The 16900-nt window shown below is 46.7% G+C and overlaps 1 protein-coding gene across 2 annotated transcripts in view; it reads right to left on the minus strand.

The window, feature by feature from the left end:
- The window catches only part of LOC102188506 (feline leukemia virus subgroup C receptor-related protein 2), a 120299-nt gene that overhangs the window by 62749 nt on the left and 40650 nt on the right, over positions 1 to 16900 (minus strand). For both annotated transcript variants that reach the window (XM_018053951.1, XM_018053950.1), the window contains exons 4-9: positions 14203 to 14270; positions 12878 to 12981; positions 3570 to 3680; positions 2683 to 2788; positions 2422 to 2533; positions 1779 to 1834 (exon numbers count right to left, since the gene is read on the minus strand). In XM_018053951.1, coding sequence (XP_017909440.1) covers positions 1779 to 1834; positions 2422 to 2533; positions 2683 to 2788; positions 3570 to 3680; positions 12878 to 12981; positions 14203 to 14270 — 557 coding nt within the window. The remainder of the gene's footprint in view (positions 1 to 1778; positions 1835 to 2421; positions 2534 to 2682; positions 2789 to 3569; positions 3681 to 12877; positions 12982 to 14202; positions 14271 to 16900) is intronic.

Genomic DNA, 16900 nt, shown 5'->3' on the forward strand with positions numbered 1-16900 from the left:
CCAGAGTGTGAGATCAGAGGACAAACAAGCAAGCAGAGATGAGCAGCCATCTCTCAGCACACACCCATAAAGCACTACACGTACCTCTTTCAGGTACCATTTTTGCCTTCGATAACTGGCGAAGATTTTCAAAATGAGAAATTCTCAGGGTTGGCCTCATACACTGCTAGAGCAATGCACATTAGGAGTATTGATAGTGCCTTCTTTCTACACGACAGTCTGGGAACACATATCAAAGTCTTAACAACAGGCACAACCACTGATCCATTTCTCAGGACCATACAGTGCTTAAGAATATGCCCAAAGAGTCAGCTCCAGAACAGTAAACAACAATCAGAAAGACTCTTGGTGTTCCTGGACAGGAAAGTTGTCAATCAAATCATGTCTGTCCATGTGCAATTATTAGGACACTGTGACGTCAAGTACGTTGTAACAGACTAATGACCTGACAAAGCGCAGAAAGTGCAGAAGCACACAGAACAAGAAAGCCTGCCGAACAACAAAAGTGCAAGATTCTACTTTTGTTTAAAAAATACATACATATATCTACACATATACATTATATGTGCACACAGACGTGGGAGTAAAAGCAAACATACAGAACCTCATCTCTAGGTGATGCTACTACAGGATGACTTTCAAATTTTGTACACTTTAAAACAAACAAAAAAGAAAAAAATGTGTACACTTTGCTATATTTTAAATTTTTTCTACAAAGTATGTGTATTACCTCTGTAACAGGTTTTGGGTGTTTTGTTTTTTTAAGCAATATCCCACTGACTCCTGAGAGCTGAAATTCCTTTCATCCTGATTCAGATTTGATATCTAACACATTGGTTAAAGGATTTCCTGGTAGCTCCACCTGCAATGCAGGAGATCCCCTGGAGAAGGGATAGGCTACCCACTCCAGTATTCTTGGGCTTCCCTGTTGGCTCAGATAGCAAAGAATCCTCCCACAATGCAGGAGACCTGGGTTCGATCCCTTCGTTGGGAAGATCCCTTGGAGGAGGGCATGGTAACCCACTCCAGAATCCTTGCCTGGAGACTCCCAATGGACAGAGGAGCCTGGCAGGCTACAGTCCATAGGGTCACAAAGAGTCGGACACTTTGAAGTGACTTAGTCACAAAATGCTTAGTCACAAAGTTGGACACTTTGTGACTAAGCACAGCACAGCACGATGGTTAAAAGAGTTCCCGTCTTTCCCAATTAGAAAAGAAGGGAAATGCTTTTCTGTTCTCGATCTAATTCCTGGTCCTCTCCCCTTCCACCATGATCCACTCCTGCTTTCTGACTTGTACTTTTAGAGCCCTGCTGGCAACCCATTGGCTCTGGTCCCTCCCTGGCACCTCCTGAGGGCCTGCCACATGCCAGGAGACCCACTGCCCCGGGGCCACCACCGCTATGACAGGATGAAGGAGCCAGCCCCCCACGTTTCGTCTCTGTTCATGAACCCCAGGCTGAAAGGAGAGGAGCCAGGGCCTCGGACTTGTCTCAGGACTTCGAGGTGGGTGTTGCTCCGCAGACTGTGACACAGGGCCCAGCTCTGGGGACCAGAGCAGGGAGGCCAGGAGCAGGGAAGGAAATGGCAGAAAAACCCAGAGAGGGCAGTAGAAAAGTGGGGCTGAGCCTCACGGAGGAAACCCTTTGTCTCCATGTGTGTAACGCTAAGCGGCTCTCACAGCCCCCAGCCCCCGGGCGCTCCCCCGCGTCCCCCCAGTGCCACAGCCTCAGCAAAGTCTATGCCCACATCTCGGCCCAGCAGCCCCCACATACTCACAGTCTCGGGAGTTTCTTTGTTTGCATCCTGCCTCCGGAGATCTGCCTTGATGAATGCTGAGGTTCAAGGACACAGAAGAAAGGCAACAGAAAGTTATCGAGCAGAGCAATGGTCAAGCTCATCCACGAGAGGGAGCGCTTACTCTCCTAAGGGTCATGGGAATCCCACCTCCTTCAGACCTTCCAGGGATCCGGAGGTTCCATCAGCCAGCTTGACAGAGCCTGGGAACCACTGCTGTGCCAGACAGGAAGAAGCCAGTGATGACAGTGGCCTCCATGCATAGACCCCTGATATTTGCAGGGAGTTTGCACACAGTGCTCCAAGCCTCACAGCCATCTCCATTCTACAGATTAGGAAAGTGGCGCTCCAGAGGGCTGGTCCACTTGCCCAAGGTCAAAGTGCTATGGAGGTCAGTGTCACAGTGCAGGGTTCCAACAAGGGTCTTTGGGGACCAAAACTGAAGCTCATTCCAACAAAATATGCTGCTGCCTGCCAAAGATACCTCCTCATGAGCCCTGTCATCTGCCCTCCTGCACATGAGCCCCTTAGCTATATGATCAGTGAAGACATTGGGTGCCAAACTGCCAACAGCATAAACTCAGGCACAGTCAGAGCATCACATTGTCCTGAAGCCCTGACTCACCAGTGAGCACAGCCCCAAGGGTCAGGAAGACACACAGGAAGATGTTCCCAGGCGTGGTTCCATAGTTGTCAATAATCTGGCCCTGGGAGATGGTGAAGATGATCCCGAATACCTGCAAAGACATGGGGAAGACTGGAAACAGGGGCCCAGCCAAGCAGCCCACAGGGAGCTGAGATGCCCTAATGCAGCGCCTGCACCTGCTGAGCCCGGCGGGGAACACAGACCCACGGCTCCGGTGCCACCACCCAACGAGAGGCCTACCTGGGCAGACACGTTGAGGAGGCCAGACGACATGCCTTCTGATTCCGGGTATGTCAGCTCCACGGCAAACTCAAACCCCAGTGGGAGGTAGCCAGTCATAAAGAATCTGAAGGCCAGATCACAGAAACAAGGTGATGGAGAAATTCTGGAGCAAAGAAGAAAGGGTGCCCAGCTCCTGCCCTACAACTCCTTTTTCTGTTTCTTCCCATCAAGACATGCCAGGCCCTTGAAAATCAGGCCACCCCCTAGGTGGTCATTATATACACACACGCTCACACACCCTCACGTATACCATCCATAGGAAAATAAACAAGAGGCGAAGCTGAGCAGAGATCCCTGTGGAAGGGGCACCATTTCCTATACTTTCTCATACAACAGGTCTAGAAAATTCCAGCTCTGATCTCTTACAGCTGCACCACACTTCCTGGTGCTTTCACATCTGTTAATCCTCTCCTTCTTTTCAAAAACTCCACAAGGGAGGCCACTCATCTGCAATTACAGATGAAGACACTGAGCCTCAGAGTGAGTAGGCCGGTGCCTACAATCTAATAAACAGCAACAGTGAGCTCAGGACCCACCCTTTCTGATCCCCAGGCCTGTGTACTTACTGTGACCCCATGTTGTCCCAGGCAGAGCTCACAAAGACGCTAAACATTTCCTAGCCTCCCAGAGATTTATGAAGGACGTAATCCATCCCAACAGCATGGATGGGCCTGGGTGTTCCAGGCAGCCTCTTGAGGTCTTATGAGTGAACATGACCTCTGGCCATTTCCACGTTTACAGAAGTCAATGAGAGGCGGCAGATCCCTATTGCATCCTAGGATGTCAGTAGGTCTTGGAAGCATGAATGGTGCTTTCCAGTTGAGTAGGTTTGAAGTACAACTTACCCCATTGCGCCAGCCGTGATGAACACTACCCACAGGTGTCCCAGGTTCAAGGTAGATGTGTAAACCACCATGCCCACCAGAGTCATGATATAGACCACCAAAGTTGTCTCCCTACGAGCAGAGGCAATGAAGCTGAGTCATAAACTGCAGACTTTAACAGGATGTTTTCCTTTCCTTCCTTCCTCTTTTCCTCCATCCCAACTCCTATCTATTGGGCAACTGCTGAGTGCTGAGCAAGCCCACGTCTGTGTGCTATTTACTCTCATAGAATTTTCTGTCCATGAGGTTGATGGACACCGGACCAATGATCACACTGTGCTCAGAGTTACAAAGGGTCAGACCAGGACAGTGTGAAGCCATCTTGTAGCACGTGTGTTCTCCTACAGAAACGTCTCAGCGAGTAAACACTGCACCTGGACTGGCCGCATCCTACCCACAAGCAGGGACACAACCCTTTCCTTTTCTCCTTCCACCAGAAGAAAAAAAAAGGGGGGGGGCACACATCAGCTGTGGTCAGGTGTCAGTGGCACACAGACAACCCCAGAAGCCCATTCTGCTAGTCTGCATCGCCCCCCGACCCCAGGACAGTGCCAGGCAGGGCCCTGACTGTGAGAGTCTCCGTCGTCTCCAAGTCCTTCCTCTTGCCACCTGCACACGTGCAGCACAGCTTTTCCGCTGAATCTGAACTCCTCCACTCCTGACAGTGCGGCTGAGAGAACATTCCCCAGCCCTGAACGAGTCCTTGACTCCAAAGCCCAAGGGAGAAAGCTGCGCCCCCTGCTGGGTGCATGTCCCTCTGCTGGTCCCTCAGAAGGCCCATCAGTGCTGGCTTCTGCTTCGGGCTCACCCTGCTCGTGCCCCTCCACACACCTCTCCCCCAGGTTGCCCCTCAGGACTGCTGTGGCCCTGACTCCTGCACTGGGACCGACCCCTCTCCCTGTCCTCCTGACTGAGGTCAGGGACCCACAAGGCACCTGCTTGTGTACTCTGGCCACGAGCATCAGGACTCAGACCACGAAAGCTCAGAGCGTTCCCTCATCTCTGCTGAAGCCAGAAACACGGTGGGGCCGGCTGTGTATACTGTGCTTACATCAAACTGATACTGCAGTGATTGGATGCCAGAGATTCTCTTAGGCACTTTACATATATTTAGTATTTCATTTAACCCTTACAAAAGCCCTTCAGGAAAAGTATGACTGATTTAAGAAAACTGAAATCATATCAAGCATCTTTTCTAATCACAAAACTGAGGTTAGAAATTAACTATGAGAATGGCTGATTCATCTTGATGTTTGAAAGAAAACAACAAAATTCTATAAAGCAATTATCCTTCAATTAAAAGATAAGCAAATGTTTTTAATGTAAAAAGGAATTTGAAAATATTTTAAAAATCAACAATGAGAAAAAAAACTACAAAAAAACACAAAAACATGGAGGCTAAACAATTATTTACCAAGCACCCACTAGGTCACTGAAGAAATCAAAGTAGAAATTTAAAAAAAAAAAAAAAAAAAAAAAAAACACCTGGAAACAAATTAACAAAAAACACAATACAAACTTTACCAGGTACAAGAAAAGCAGTTCCAAGAGGCAAGTTTTTAGTGACACTAGCGTATCTCAGGACACAAGAAAAATCTTTAAACCGTGTAATCCAAGGCAGTCAGCATATTCAAAGCAATTCCTGTCAGAACACTAATGGCAACTTTGCAGAATTAGAACCAATAATCCTAAAATTTGTATGGAAATACAAAAGACTCCATATAGCCAAAGCAATCTTGAGAAAGTATAAAACAAGAGGCATCAGTTCTTCCAGATTTCAAAGTGTACTCCAAAGCTATGGTAATCAAACCAGTATGGTACTGGCACAAAATAGACACATAGATCAACGGATCTGAATAGTGACTCAAAAATGAACCCACATTTTTGTGAACAATTACCCTATGATGAAAGAGGCAAGAACATACAATGGGGAAAAGATAGACTCTTCAATAAGTGGTGTTGGGAAAATTGGATGGATATATACAAAAGAATCAAACTCAGCTGCTATCTCACGCTATGCAGAAAAACAAACTCAAAATGGATTAAAGACTTAAATTTAAGATTGGAACCACAAAAATTCTAGAATAAATTTATAGGCAGTACACTGACATCAGTCCTAGTAATTTCTGGGGGGTGGGGGTGGGGGGCGGGAAATGTCTCCTCAGGCAAGGGAACCAAAAGCAAAAACAAATAGGACTACATCAAACTGGAAAGCTTTAGCACAGGAAAGGAAACTACCAACAAAATTAAAAGGCCATCTATTGCATGGGAGAAGATGTATCTATAAGGAGTTAATATCCAAGATATACAAAGATTTAATAGAACTCAACATCAAAAGGAAAAAAAAAAAAAAACAATTGAAAAGTGGGCATAGGATCTGTGCAGACATTCTTCCAAAGAAGACACACAGATGGCCGAGAAACACGCAGAAAAGAGGCATGTGAACTGCTGGTGGGCACTGCAAATTGGCGCAGCCACTACAGAAAACAGTCTGCTGCTGCTGCTGCTGAGTCACATCAGTCGTGTCAGACTCTGTGGGACCTCATAGACGGCGGCCCACCAGGCTCCCCTGTCCCTGGGATTCTCCAGGCAAGAACACTGGAGTGGGTTGCCATTTCCTTCTCCAATGCATGAAAGTGAAAAGTGAAAGGGAAGTCGCTCAGTCGTGTCCGACTCTTCGTGACCCCATAGACTGCAGCCCACCAGGCTCCTCCGCCCATGGGATTTGCCAGGCAAGAGTACTGGAGTGGGATGCCATTGCCTTCTCTGCGATGAAAACAGTATGGAGATTTCTAAAAATAAGATTCAAAATAGAACACCCCGGGGCTTCCCTGCTGGCTCAGTGGTAAAGAATCTATGAGCGAATGCAGGAGACATGAGTTTGATCCCTGGTCTGGGAAGATCCCACGAGGGGCAGAGAAAGTAGGCCTATGCACCACATTGATGGAGCCTGAACTCTAGAACGGAAACTACTGAAGCCCAGGCACTCTAGAGACTGTGCTCCACCACAAGAGAAACCACTGCAGTGACAAGCCCATGCACCACAACTGGAGAACAGACTGCAAAACAACAAAGATCCAGCTCAGCCAAAAGTAAATGAAATTATATGCATATATATGAAAAACCAGAACACTCGGATGACCCAGCGATTCCACTCCTGAGCATTTATCCCAAGAAAATGAAAACACTAATTCAAAACAATATATGTACCCCTATGTTCATCGTAATATTATATACAAAAGCCAAGATACAGAGGCAATCTAAGTGCCCATCAATAGATAAATGGATTAAAAAGATGTGGTATGCACGCAGATGTATTTCAGCCATAAAAAGGAATGAACTCTTCCCGTTTGCAGTGACATGCACAGACACAAATGATCTTAGGCTAAGTGAAATAAGTTAGAGAAATACAAACACTATAGGATTTCTTTGCTATGCAGAGTCTAAAAAACAAAACAAATGAACAGACATTAAGTCAGAAACAGACTCATAGATACAGAGAGCACACAGATGGCTGCCAGAGGGAGAGGGTGGGGAGACGAGAGAAACAGGTGAAAGAGATTAAGAGGTACAAACGTACAGTTGGAAAACAGATGAATCAAAGGGATGAAATGCACAGGGTGGGAAATACAGTCAATGAGTAATAAAATCCTGGTATGGTAACAGACCATAACCAGACTTAACTTAGGGGTCATTTTGAAATTCCTAGAAAATACTGAATCATTATGTTGTGTTAAGGAACTAACCTACTAGTGTAGTAGGTCAATAATATGTCAAAAACCAAACAAGCATGCAAACTCCTTATTTGTAAGGCCTCCCCAGACAGCCATTTTGCTTTTTTGCATTTCTTTTCCATGGGAAACTAGTCAATCTAATCACACTAGGACCACAGCCTTGTCTAACTCAATGAAACCAAGCCATGCCCGCAGGGCAACCCAAGATGGGCGGGTCATGGTGGAGAGGTCTGACAGAATGTGGTCCACTGGAGAAGGGAATGGCAAACCACTTCAGTATTCTTGCCTTGAGAACTCCATGAACACTATGAAAAGGCAAAATGATAGGATACTGAAAGAGGAACTCCCCAGGTCAGTAGGTGCCCAATATGCTACTGGAGATCAGTGGAGAAATAACTCCAGAAAGAATGAAGGGATGAAGCCAAAGCAAAAACAATACCCAGCTGTGGATGTGACTGGTGATAGAAGCAAGGTCCAATGCTGTAAAGAGCAATATTGCATAGGAACCTGGAATGTCAGGTCCATGAATCAAGGCAAATTGGAAGTCGTCAAACAAGAGATGGCAAGGGTGAACATCAACATTCTAGGAATCAGTGAACTAAAATGGACTGGAATGGGTGAATTTAACTCAGATGACCATTATATCTACTACTGCGGGCAGGAATCCCTCAGAAGAAATGGAGTAGCCATCATGGTCAACAAAAGAGTCTGAAATGCAGTACTTGGATGCAATCTCAAAAACAACAGAATGATCTCTGTTCGTCTCCAAGGCAAACCATTCAATATCAGGTTATCCAAGTCTATGCCCCAACCAGTAACGCTGAAGAAGCTGAAGTTGAACGGTTCTATGAAGACCTACAAGACCCTTTAGAACTAACACCGCAAAAGATGTTCTTTTCATTATAAGGGACTGGAATGCAAAAGTAGGAAGTCAAGAAACACCTGGAGTAACAGGCAAATTTGGCCTTGGAATGTGGAATGAAGCAGGGCAAAGACTAATAGAGTTTTGCCAAGAAAATGCACTGGTCATAGCAAACACCCTCTTCCAACAACACAAGAGAAGACTCTACACATGGACATCACCAGATGGTCAACACCGAAATCAGATTGATTATATTCTTTGCAGCCAAAGATTAAGAAGCTCTACACAGTCAACAAAAACAAGACCAGGAGCTGACTGTGGCTCAGATCATGAACTCGTCATTACCAAATTCAGACTCAAATTGAAGAAAGTATGGAAAACCGCTAGACCATTCAGGTATGACCTAAATCAAATCCCTTATGATTATACAGTGGAAGTGAGAAATAGATTTAAGGGACTAGATCTGATAGATACAGTGCCTGATGAACTATGGATGGAGGTTCATGACATCATATAGGAGACAGGGATCAAGACCATCCCCATGGAAAAGAAATGCAAAAAAGCAAAATGGCTGTCTGGGGAGGCCTTACAAATAGCTGTGAAAAGAAGAGAGGCGAAAAGCAAAGGAGAAAAGGAAAGATATAAGCATCTGAATGCAGAGTTCCAGAGAATAGCAAGAAGAGATAAGAAAGCCTTCTTCAGCAATCAATGCAAAGAAATAGAAGAAAAGAACAGAATGGGAAAGACTAGAGATCTCTTCAAGAAAATTAGAGATACCAAGGGAACAGTTCATGCAAAGATGGGCTCGATAAAGGACAGAAATGGTATGGACCTAACAGAAGCAGAAGCTATTAAGAAGAGGTGGCAAGAATACACAGAATAATTGTACAAAAAAAGATCTTCATGACCCAGATAATCATGATGGTATGATCACTCATCTAGAGCGAGACATTCTGGAATGTGAAGTCAAGTTGGCCTTAGAAAGCATCACTACGAACAAAGCTAGTGGAGGTGATGGAATTCCAGTTGAGCTGTTTCAAATCCTGAAAGATGATGCTGTGAAAGTGCTGCACTCAATATGCCAGCAAATTTGGAAAACTCAGTAGTGGCCACAGGACTGGAAAAGGTCAGTTTTCATTCCAATTCCAAAGAAAGGCGATGCCAAAGAATGCTCAAACTACAGCACAATTGCACTCATCTCACATGCTAGTAAAGTAATGCTCAAAATTCTCCAAGCCAGCCTTCAGCAATACGTGAACCATAAACTTCCAGATGTTCAAGCTGGTTTTAGAAAAGGCAGAGAAACAAGAGATCAAATTGCCAACATCCGCTGGATCATGGAAAAAGCAACAGAGTTCCATAAAAACATCTATTTCTGCCTTATTGACTATGTCAAAGCCTTTGACTGTGTGGATCACAATAAACTGTGGAAAATTCTTCAAGAGATGGGAATACCAGACCACCTGACCTGCCTCTTGAGAAATCTGTATGCAGGTCAGGAAGCAACAGTTAGAACTGGACATGGAACAACAGACTGGTTCCAAATAGGAAAAGGAGTACGTCAAGGCTGTATATTGTCATCCTGCTTATTTAACTTCTATGCAGAGTACATCATGAGAAACTCTGGGCTGGAAGAAACAAGCTGGAATCAAGATTGCCGGGAGAAATATCAATCACCTCAGATATGCAGATGACACCACCCTTAAGGCAGAAAGTGAAGAGGAACTAAAAGGCCCCTTGAGGAAAGTGAAAGTGGAGAGTGAAAAAGCTGGCCTAAAGCTCAACATTCAGAAAATGAAGATCATGGCATCCGGTCCCATCACTTCATGGGAAATAGATGGGGAAACAGTTTAAATAGTGTCAGACTTTATTTTGGGGGCTCCAAAATCACTGCAGATGGTGACTACAGCCATGAAATTAAAAGACACTTACTCCTTGGAAGAAAAGTTATGACCAACCTAGATAGCATATTCAAAAGCAAAGACATTACTTTGCTGACTAAGGTCCGTCTAGTCAAGGCTATGGTTTTTCCTGTGGTCATGTATGGATGTGAGAGTTGGACTGTGAAGAAAGCTGAGTGCAGAAGAATTGATGCTTTTGAACTGTGGTGTTGGAGAAGACTCTTGAGAGTCCCTTGGACTGCTAGGAGATCCAACCAGTCCATTCTGAAGGAGATCAACCCTGGGTGTTCTTTGGAAGGAATGATGCTAAAGCTGAAACTCCAGTACTTTGGCCACCTCATGTGAAGAGTTGACTCATTGGAAAAGACTCTGATGCTGGGAGGGATTGGGGGCAGGAGGAGAAGGGGACGACCGAGGATGAGATGGCTGGATGGCATCACGGACTCGATGGATGTGAGTCTGAGTGAACACCGGGAGTTGGTGATGGACAGGGAGGCCTGGCGTGCTGCAATTCATGGGGTTGCAAAGAGTCGGACACGACTGAGAGACTGAACTGAACTGAACTGAAAGGTCCTCATCATGAAATTTGTTCTATTTCTTTAATTTTGTATCCATACATGATGATGGATGTTCACTAAACTATTTGTGATGTCAATTTCATGATGTATGTAAATTAAAACATATGCTGTACATAGATACAGTTTAAGTCCATTATATCTCAATAAAGCTGGTAGGAAAAAAGAAGCATATGAATATCTCCAATATGACAAATGTGGAAACTGAGCTCAGACCAGTCAAGTTACTTGTCCAAAGTCACCCACTAGGTAAATGCAAGATTAGAAACCCTGCTCTCTCCGCTCCCACACACAGGAATACTAACACACAATGTGGGCTCAGTTCAGTTCAGTCACTCAGTTGTGTCCGACTCTTTGTGACCTCATGAATTGCAGCACGCCAGGCCTCCCTGTCCATCACCATCTCCTGGAGTTCACTCAGACTCACGTCCATCGAGTCCATGATGCCATCCAGCCATCTCATCCTCGGTCGTCCCCTTCTCCTCCTGCCCCCAATCCCTCCCAGCATCAGAGTCTTTTCCAATGAGTCAACTCTTCGCATGAGGTGGCCAAACCTCTTCGGAAATGAGCAACAGCCTCTGAAGGACACCTCTCCCTCCTGGGTCTTCAGAGCAGCTGCTGAGGTCAGAGGGCCTTCATCTCTTCTCGCCCTGCTCCCTGCATCCAGGCCCTCCTGCTGCAGAACCCAGCCCCATGGACACCCATCTCCCTTGCTGACCACACAAGCTCACCTTCTGCCATATTTCTTTACACACAGCTTCTTCTTAAACCACTGCTGCTGCTGCTGCTGCTGCTAAGTCGCTTCAGTCGTGTCCGACTCTGTGCGACCCCAGAGATGGCAGCCTACCAGGCTCCTCAGTCCCTGGGATTCTCCAGGCAAGAACACTGGAGTGGGTTGCCATGTCCTTCTCCAATGCATGAAAGTGAAGAGTGAAAGGGAAGTCGCTCAGTCGTGTCCGACTCTTAGCGACCAGAATGGACTGCAGCCTATCAGGCTCCTCCACCCATGGGATTTTCCAGGCAAGAGTACTGGAGTGGGTCACCATTGCCTTCTCCATCTTAAACCACTAGCCTGTCTGCAAAACTATCTGTAGCCTCAGCCAGACATAAATGGACCTGACCATCCAATTTCCTGTCCCCAAACCAAAGGGGACACATCTGGGATCCTCGGGGAGAAGGAACAGGCACCAAAATGCCCAGAAGACAGAGCTCCCCCACCCTTTCTCTGCCCAAGTAGTGGAGCAGAAAGAAGAATGTCCCGGCTGATTGCAGGATGCTGATCAAATGACACTAGGAACCGTGTCAGCTAGACTCTGCAGTGTCCAGTCCTTACTACTTGAAGCAAGCAATTGGCATATGGCAGAAACGAGGCAGTAGCCCAGCTCCACCAGAGGTAATTAGATCCAGCCGGGCTCCTCCTTTTGTCCAGCCAGGCAGCCACATCCCCAGGGAGGGCCTCAATTGGCCTTTGATGAGGGCAGCCAGAGGGAGCCCTGGTCGGACCAGAGCCTCACAGAAGCGGGTTTGTGTGCAGAGAACAGGTCTGCCGCTGTCTGTCGCCTCCAGACACTGGGAACTTTGGAGGCCTTGACAAAGCAGCCCAGAATACTGCCCTGCCCAGCGCAGGACAGCCCAGGCAGCTGCCTCACAGAGCAGCATTAACTGAGCACCCAGTGGATGTGGAGCCCGGGACAGACACAAGTTGAGCCTCTGTTTTCAGAGCACTTTCTCCAAGGTTGGCGACTGAATCAAGGCATCTGGGTTGATTTCTAAATGCAGACTCCCCTACTGAATTGACATCCATGAGGAATGGGGCCCAGGGATCTGTATTTTTAGTAAGCATCCTGGATTAGCCTGCAATCCACTAAAATCTTAGTGGCTCTTAGAAATGCACTGCGCAATCGGGACTAAACCATATCACAATATTTACCAATGACATGGAAGCAATTGCAAACTAATACACTGAAAACTGTTGGAAGCACAGAGCACCCTGGTTAACCCCAGGGGGTCCATGAGCAAGCCATGGGAATTTGGCAATGGAACCACCTCCTCATCCCCAGAGAAGATACATCTGAACTGTCTCCTTGACCACTCAGACCCCAGCTACTGCAATCACATCCTTGCAGCCACGTTCCTAATGAACATGTCATTTCAAAACATGGGTCTCCAATTCAGTCCAAGGGGAAGAGTCACTTACTTGTAGGTTTTTGTCCTATCCAGCCAGATGCCTGAGATCACAGCCCCAAGCATTCCTGCAAGGACGATGGTCAGGCCGATTCTTCCAGCATTCACTTCTTCCCCCTGGGGAAACCATAGCCCCAAGGATCACTCAAGGATGGAACAAGACATCTGATGGGGCGCAGTCACCAGGAGGCAAAGGGGTAAAGGCAAGCAACTGGGGTGCCACTACAGCCAATTTTCAGAAAGCAGCAGAACAAGACAAGCTGTAAAACGCTGCCAGTAATTCTAGGGGAGGAAATCCTAGAATAATTGCTCCTCCTAATATAATATAATATAACCCTGGGTGTGGGTGCATGATACTGGATGCTGGGGGAAAACAAATTCTATCCTTGGAAACCACTTTTAGGTAGATTTTTCAAAAACATAATCCTCATAGCAGCCCTTTATCATTATTCCCATTTCACAGATGGAAAAACTGAAATATGTATTTCCAAACATTTCATACTTAAGCTTTTTTTTTTTCCAGTTATCACTGTTTTAGAGGTAAGATGACATTACATATGTTTGTGTGTTTATTAAGAGCCAGACACCATGCTGAGGATTTTATATCATCATTTCATTTAATTCTTCTGATTGCCCACCAGGAGGTTAAGAATCAATACTCCCCATTTTACAGATGAAGATATCAAGGCACACTGAAATTAGCCTACCAGCTGAAGGTCATGAGGCCTTTATTAAGTGCAGAGGCAGGATTTAAACTCAGACCTGTCAACCTCCAACACTGGAACACTCACTCACCCATGGTGGCCCACCGTTCCCAAGCTGAGACCCTTGACCTTCCGAAAGAGGATTGGGCCTGACATCCCAACTCCAGGATACTCAGTGTCCAGTTCCCAGTATTTAATCCTCCCTAGTTCTGGAGACATTTGCAACCTGTTTTCCGTTGAGCAACTAAGACTTTAAAATTAAATCTTGCCCACATTTCACAACTTAATTGATTTCATAGGTGATTCTATGTGTATATACGTTTACCTACTAAGTTGCCAGGCATTATGCTATTTACACATATAAATCTTATGATCTACTAATTCTAAAATCAGTCTTTTAAAAATATAAAATTAAATTAATCTTTCAATAAATAACTAGACTTCTTTTGCAGAAAAGAGAATGAGAGCTCAGCAATGCTAACCAGCTCTCACACCGCTGAGAACCACCAGACCTGGGGCTAAGACCGCCTCCGTCCAAATCCTGGAGCTCACACCACACCACCTCCCCAGCACCTGTCCAGACACTAGAAACCTCCTCCTCTCTGGGACTGATCAGCTTAGGGAATGCCCTTACCGGGTAGTGGGAGATCACCATGCGAGTCAGCAGAGTGGACAAGGCATAAAAAGCACCAGCGTTCAGACCTGAAGGAAGCAGGGGAAACAGAGCATTAGGGTCGCTGTCCTGGGGGGCCATTGCTGGCTCTCCCTCCAGTGGTGAGAGAGGAAGGACATTCTCATCCTTGTTGCCGCTGAAGGTGGTGACCTCAGAGAAGAAGAAATACTCCAGAACAACCCAAGGTAACCATTTTAACCTCTTTGTAGCCACACACCATTGCCCTCTCATCCCTTTATCCTGTCCTAAAAACACAGTCTCCAGGAAGTATACATTACTCCTAGGTCAGATCCATCTACATCCCTCTTAAGCGCCGGCCTGGCCTAAGGGCTCAGTGAAACTACTGGACACCTTCCACCTCCTCCTGATGACCTATGCCCCCTCCAGAATGCTCCAGACCTCTGTCCCCTGACAACACTCCCATTCTCACCTGTTTTCACATCTCTCCAACTTCTCTTCGCAGATTCAACACCACACAAAGTCTTATATTTGAAACCAGAAAGGACCCTAAAGAACATTTAGATGACTCTCCTAATTCATCAATTTATCCAACAAATAAATGGAATACTTAGAACATTCTGTAAGAATCAATTTCTTCAGAGGATGAAGTCATTTTGTTCAAAGCCGTACAGTGACTTCATAGCTAATATGAGACTAAAAATGAATCCAAAGGAGAAGGACCTCCTGCCCTCCTTTCATAATAACAATGACGGTGACGATGGTGGTGGCGATGGTGGTGATGTTATGATGACGACGGTGGTGATGGCGGGAGTGTGGTGATGGTGATGGGCATGGTGACGATGGTGAAATTGAAATGGTGGTGATGCTGGTGAGGCTCACATGACCACCACTGGCACACCTGGCACTGGGTCTACTAAAAAGGACGGAAGACGGGACACGGTGCCCAGGCAGGGCAGCCTCAGGAATCGATGGTGATGGCTGCTGGTGATGCTGCTGGTGCTGATGGCAACAGCACACTCTTCTGTGCTAGGCACTTCTCCAAACAACTTACCGTCCTCATAACAATCCCAGAAAGTAGCTAACATATCCTCATTCCCATTTTATAGATAAGGAAAATGCACACACATTTAAAAAAGAAATACAGAAGTCATTCTGGAAGACCCACCAGGGACCTTTTTAACTTCAGCTAAGTTTGAGGCTCACATGACTGCCACAGGCACACCTGGCATTAGGTCCATTTAGAAGGACGTAAGACAGGACACAGTACCCAGGGATGGCAGCCTCGGGCGCCCCTCTTCACTGGAGCGGGTCCACAGGACCCCAGGCCACAGAGCCACTCAGAAGCCATTCTCTTTCGCTCCCAAACTGATGGCTCAGTGCAGGGAAACGTGGGCATGGCCCCCACCCTGCCTCAACCCCTCCCAGGAGCCGCTATTGTTTGTAACTCATGCACAGGCATAGTTGCCAGGATCCCCATAAAGGACAGGCCAGTGGAGAGAGTCACTGTGCTCAGAGAAGGACAACGAAGGGCCTCCCAACAAGGGTGAGTAGATCGCCCAGCCCACTTGCAGTTATTTTCATCAGAAGTAAAGCCACCTAACTGCAGTTGGCTTCCTTTCTTGATCACGTTCCCAGAGGAATGAGATACCAAGTTAAGCAAAGGTCACATTCTCCTGCAAAATGGAGGGGTTTGGTTTGCCCTCCACACCATCACATGGGTGGTAATGTTAGGGGAAGCACACTGATTGAAACTGCCCACCCTGGCCAGGCACCATAGTAACCAATTGCATGGGTTGTTTTATGACAGGAGGTCCTGGTAAGGAATATGGAACTAATAAGCCACCAACCAGAAGAGTTCAGGAAAGGTCGAAAGGAGATACTGTGTGTCCGTCCACTTCCCAGAATCCATCTTGGCTGAGCAATGCGTGTGCCACCAGGAAAGACTCTGAATTAGAATGATTGGCCAAAGACCACCTGGAAACTAATGCTATCACCATAAAACCCGAGACTGCGAGCCATGCGGCAGAGCAGTTCTGGGTTCCCTTACCCTGCTGCTCTCCACCCGGGTGCCCTTTCCCAATAAAATCTCTTGCTTTGTCAGTACATGCGTCTCCTCAGACAATTCATTTCCAAGTGTTAGACAAGAGCCCAGTTCGGACCCTGGAAGGGGTCCCCCTTCCTGCAACAGTAAAAGGCAGGGCTGCATTCGAACCCAGACTGCAGGGTGCCAGGTCTTCTATCTTAAACACTCGATTTTATATCCTTACGGAACTGATCCTCAAGGATTCCCCCAGCTCAGCTCACTGGTTGTTTCATGCCCAGACTCTCTGAGCAGGTCACATCAGGGATGCAACAAGGCTGAGCTCAGTGCCACAGTCAGCGGCCCAGACATGTCATCAAATATCAATACAGATGCCAAACTCAGGCTCTCAGCAACTTCTTAAATAACAAGCACACCTACACCTCACCTTCTTACCACACACCCAGCCACCTGGAAATTCCATTCCCAGGTCAAGAGAACCCACAAGGAGACACATTCCTGAAATGGCGGGAGGGGGGTGGGTGGGTGGGGTGGGGTTGTGCAAGGAGGATGAAACCAGCCCCCTTCCTGCCCCTCAGTTTAACAAGGCCAGGGGGCAGGGCACACGCCAGGTCAAGTTCAGCTTGGGCCCACCTGGGCTGAACAAGGAGGGCAGAA

This window comes from Capra hircus, chromosome 10, assembly GCF_001704415.2.
Source record: "Capra hircus breed San Clemente chromosome 10, ASM170441v1, whole genome shotgun sequence".
Taxonomy (NCBI): Eukaryota; Metazoa; Chordata; class Mammalia; order Artiodactyla; family Bovidae; genus Capra; species Capra hircus.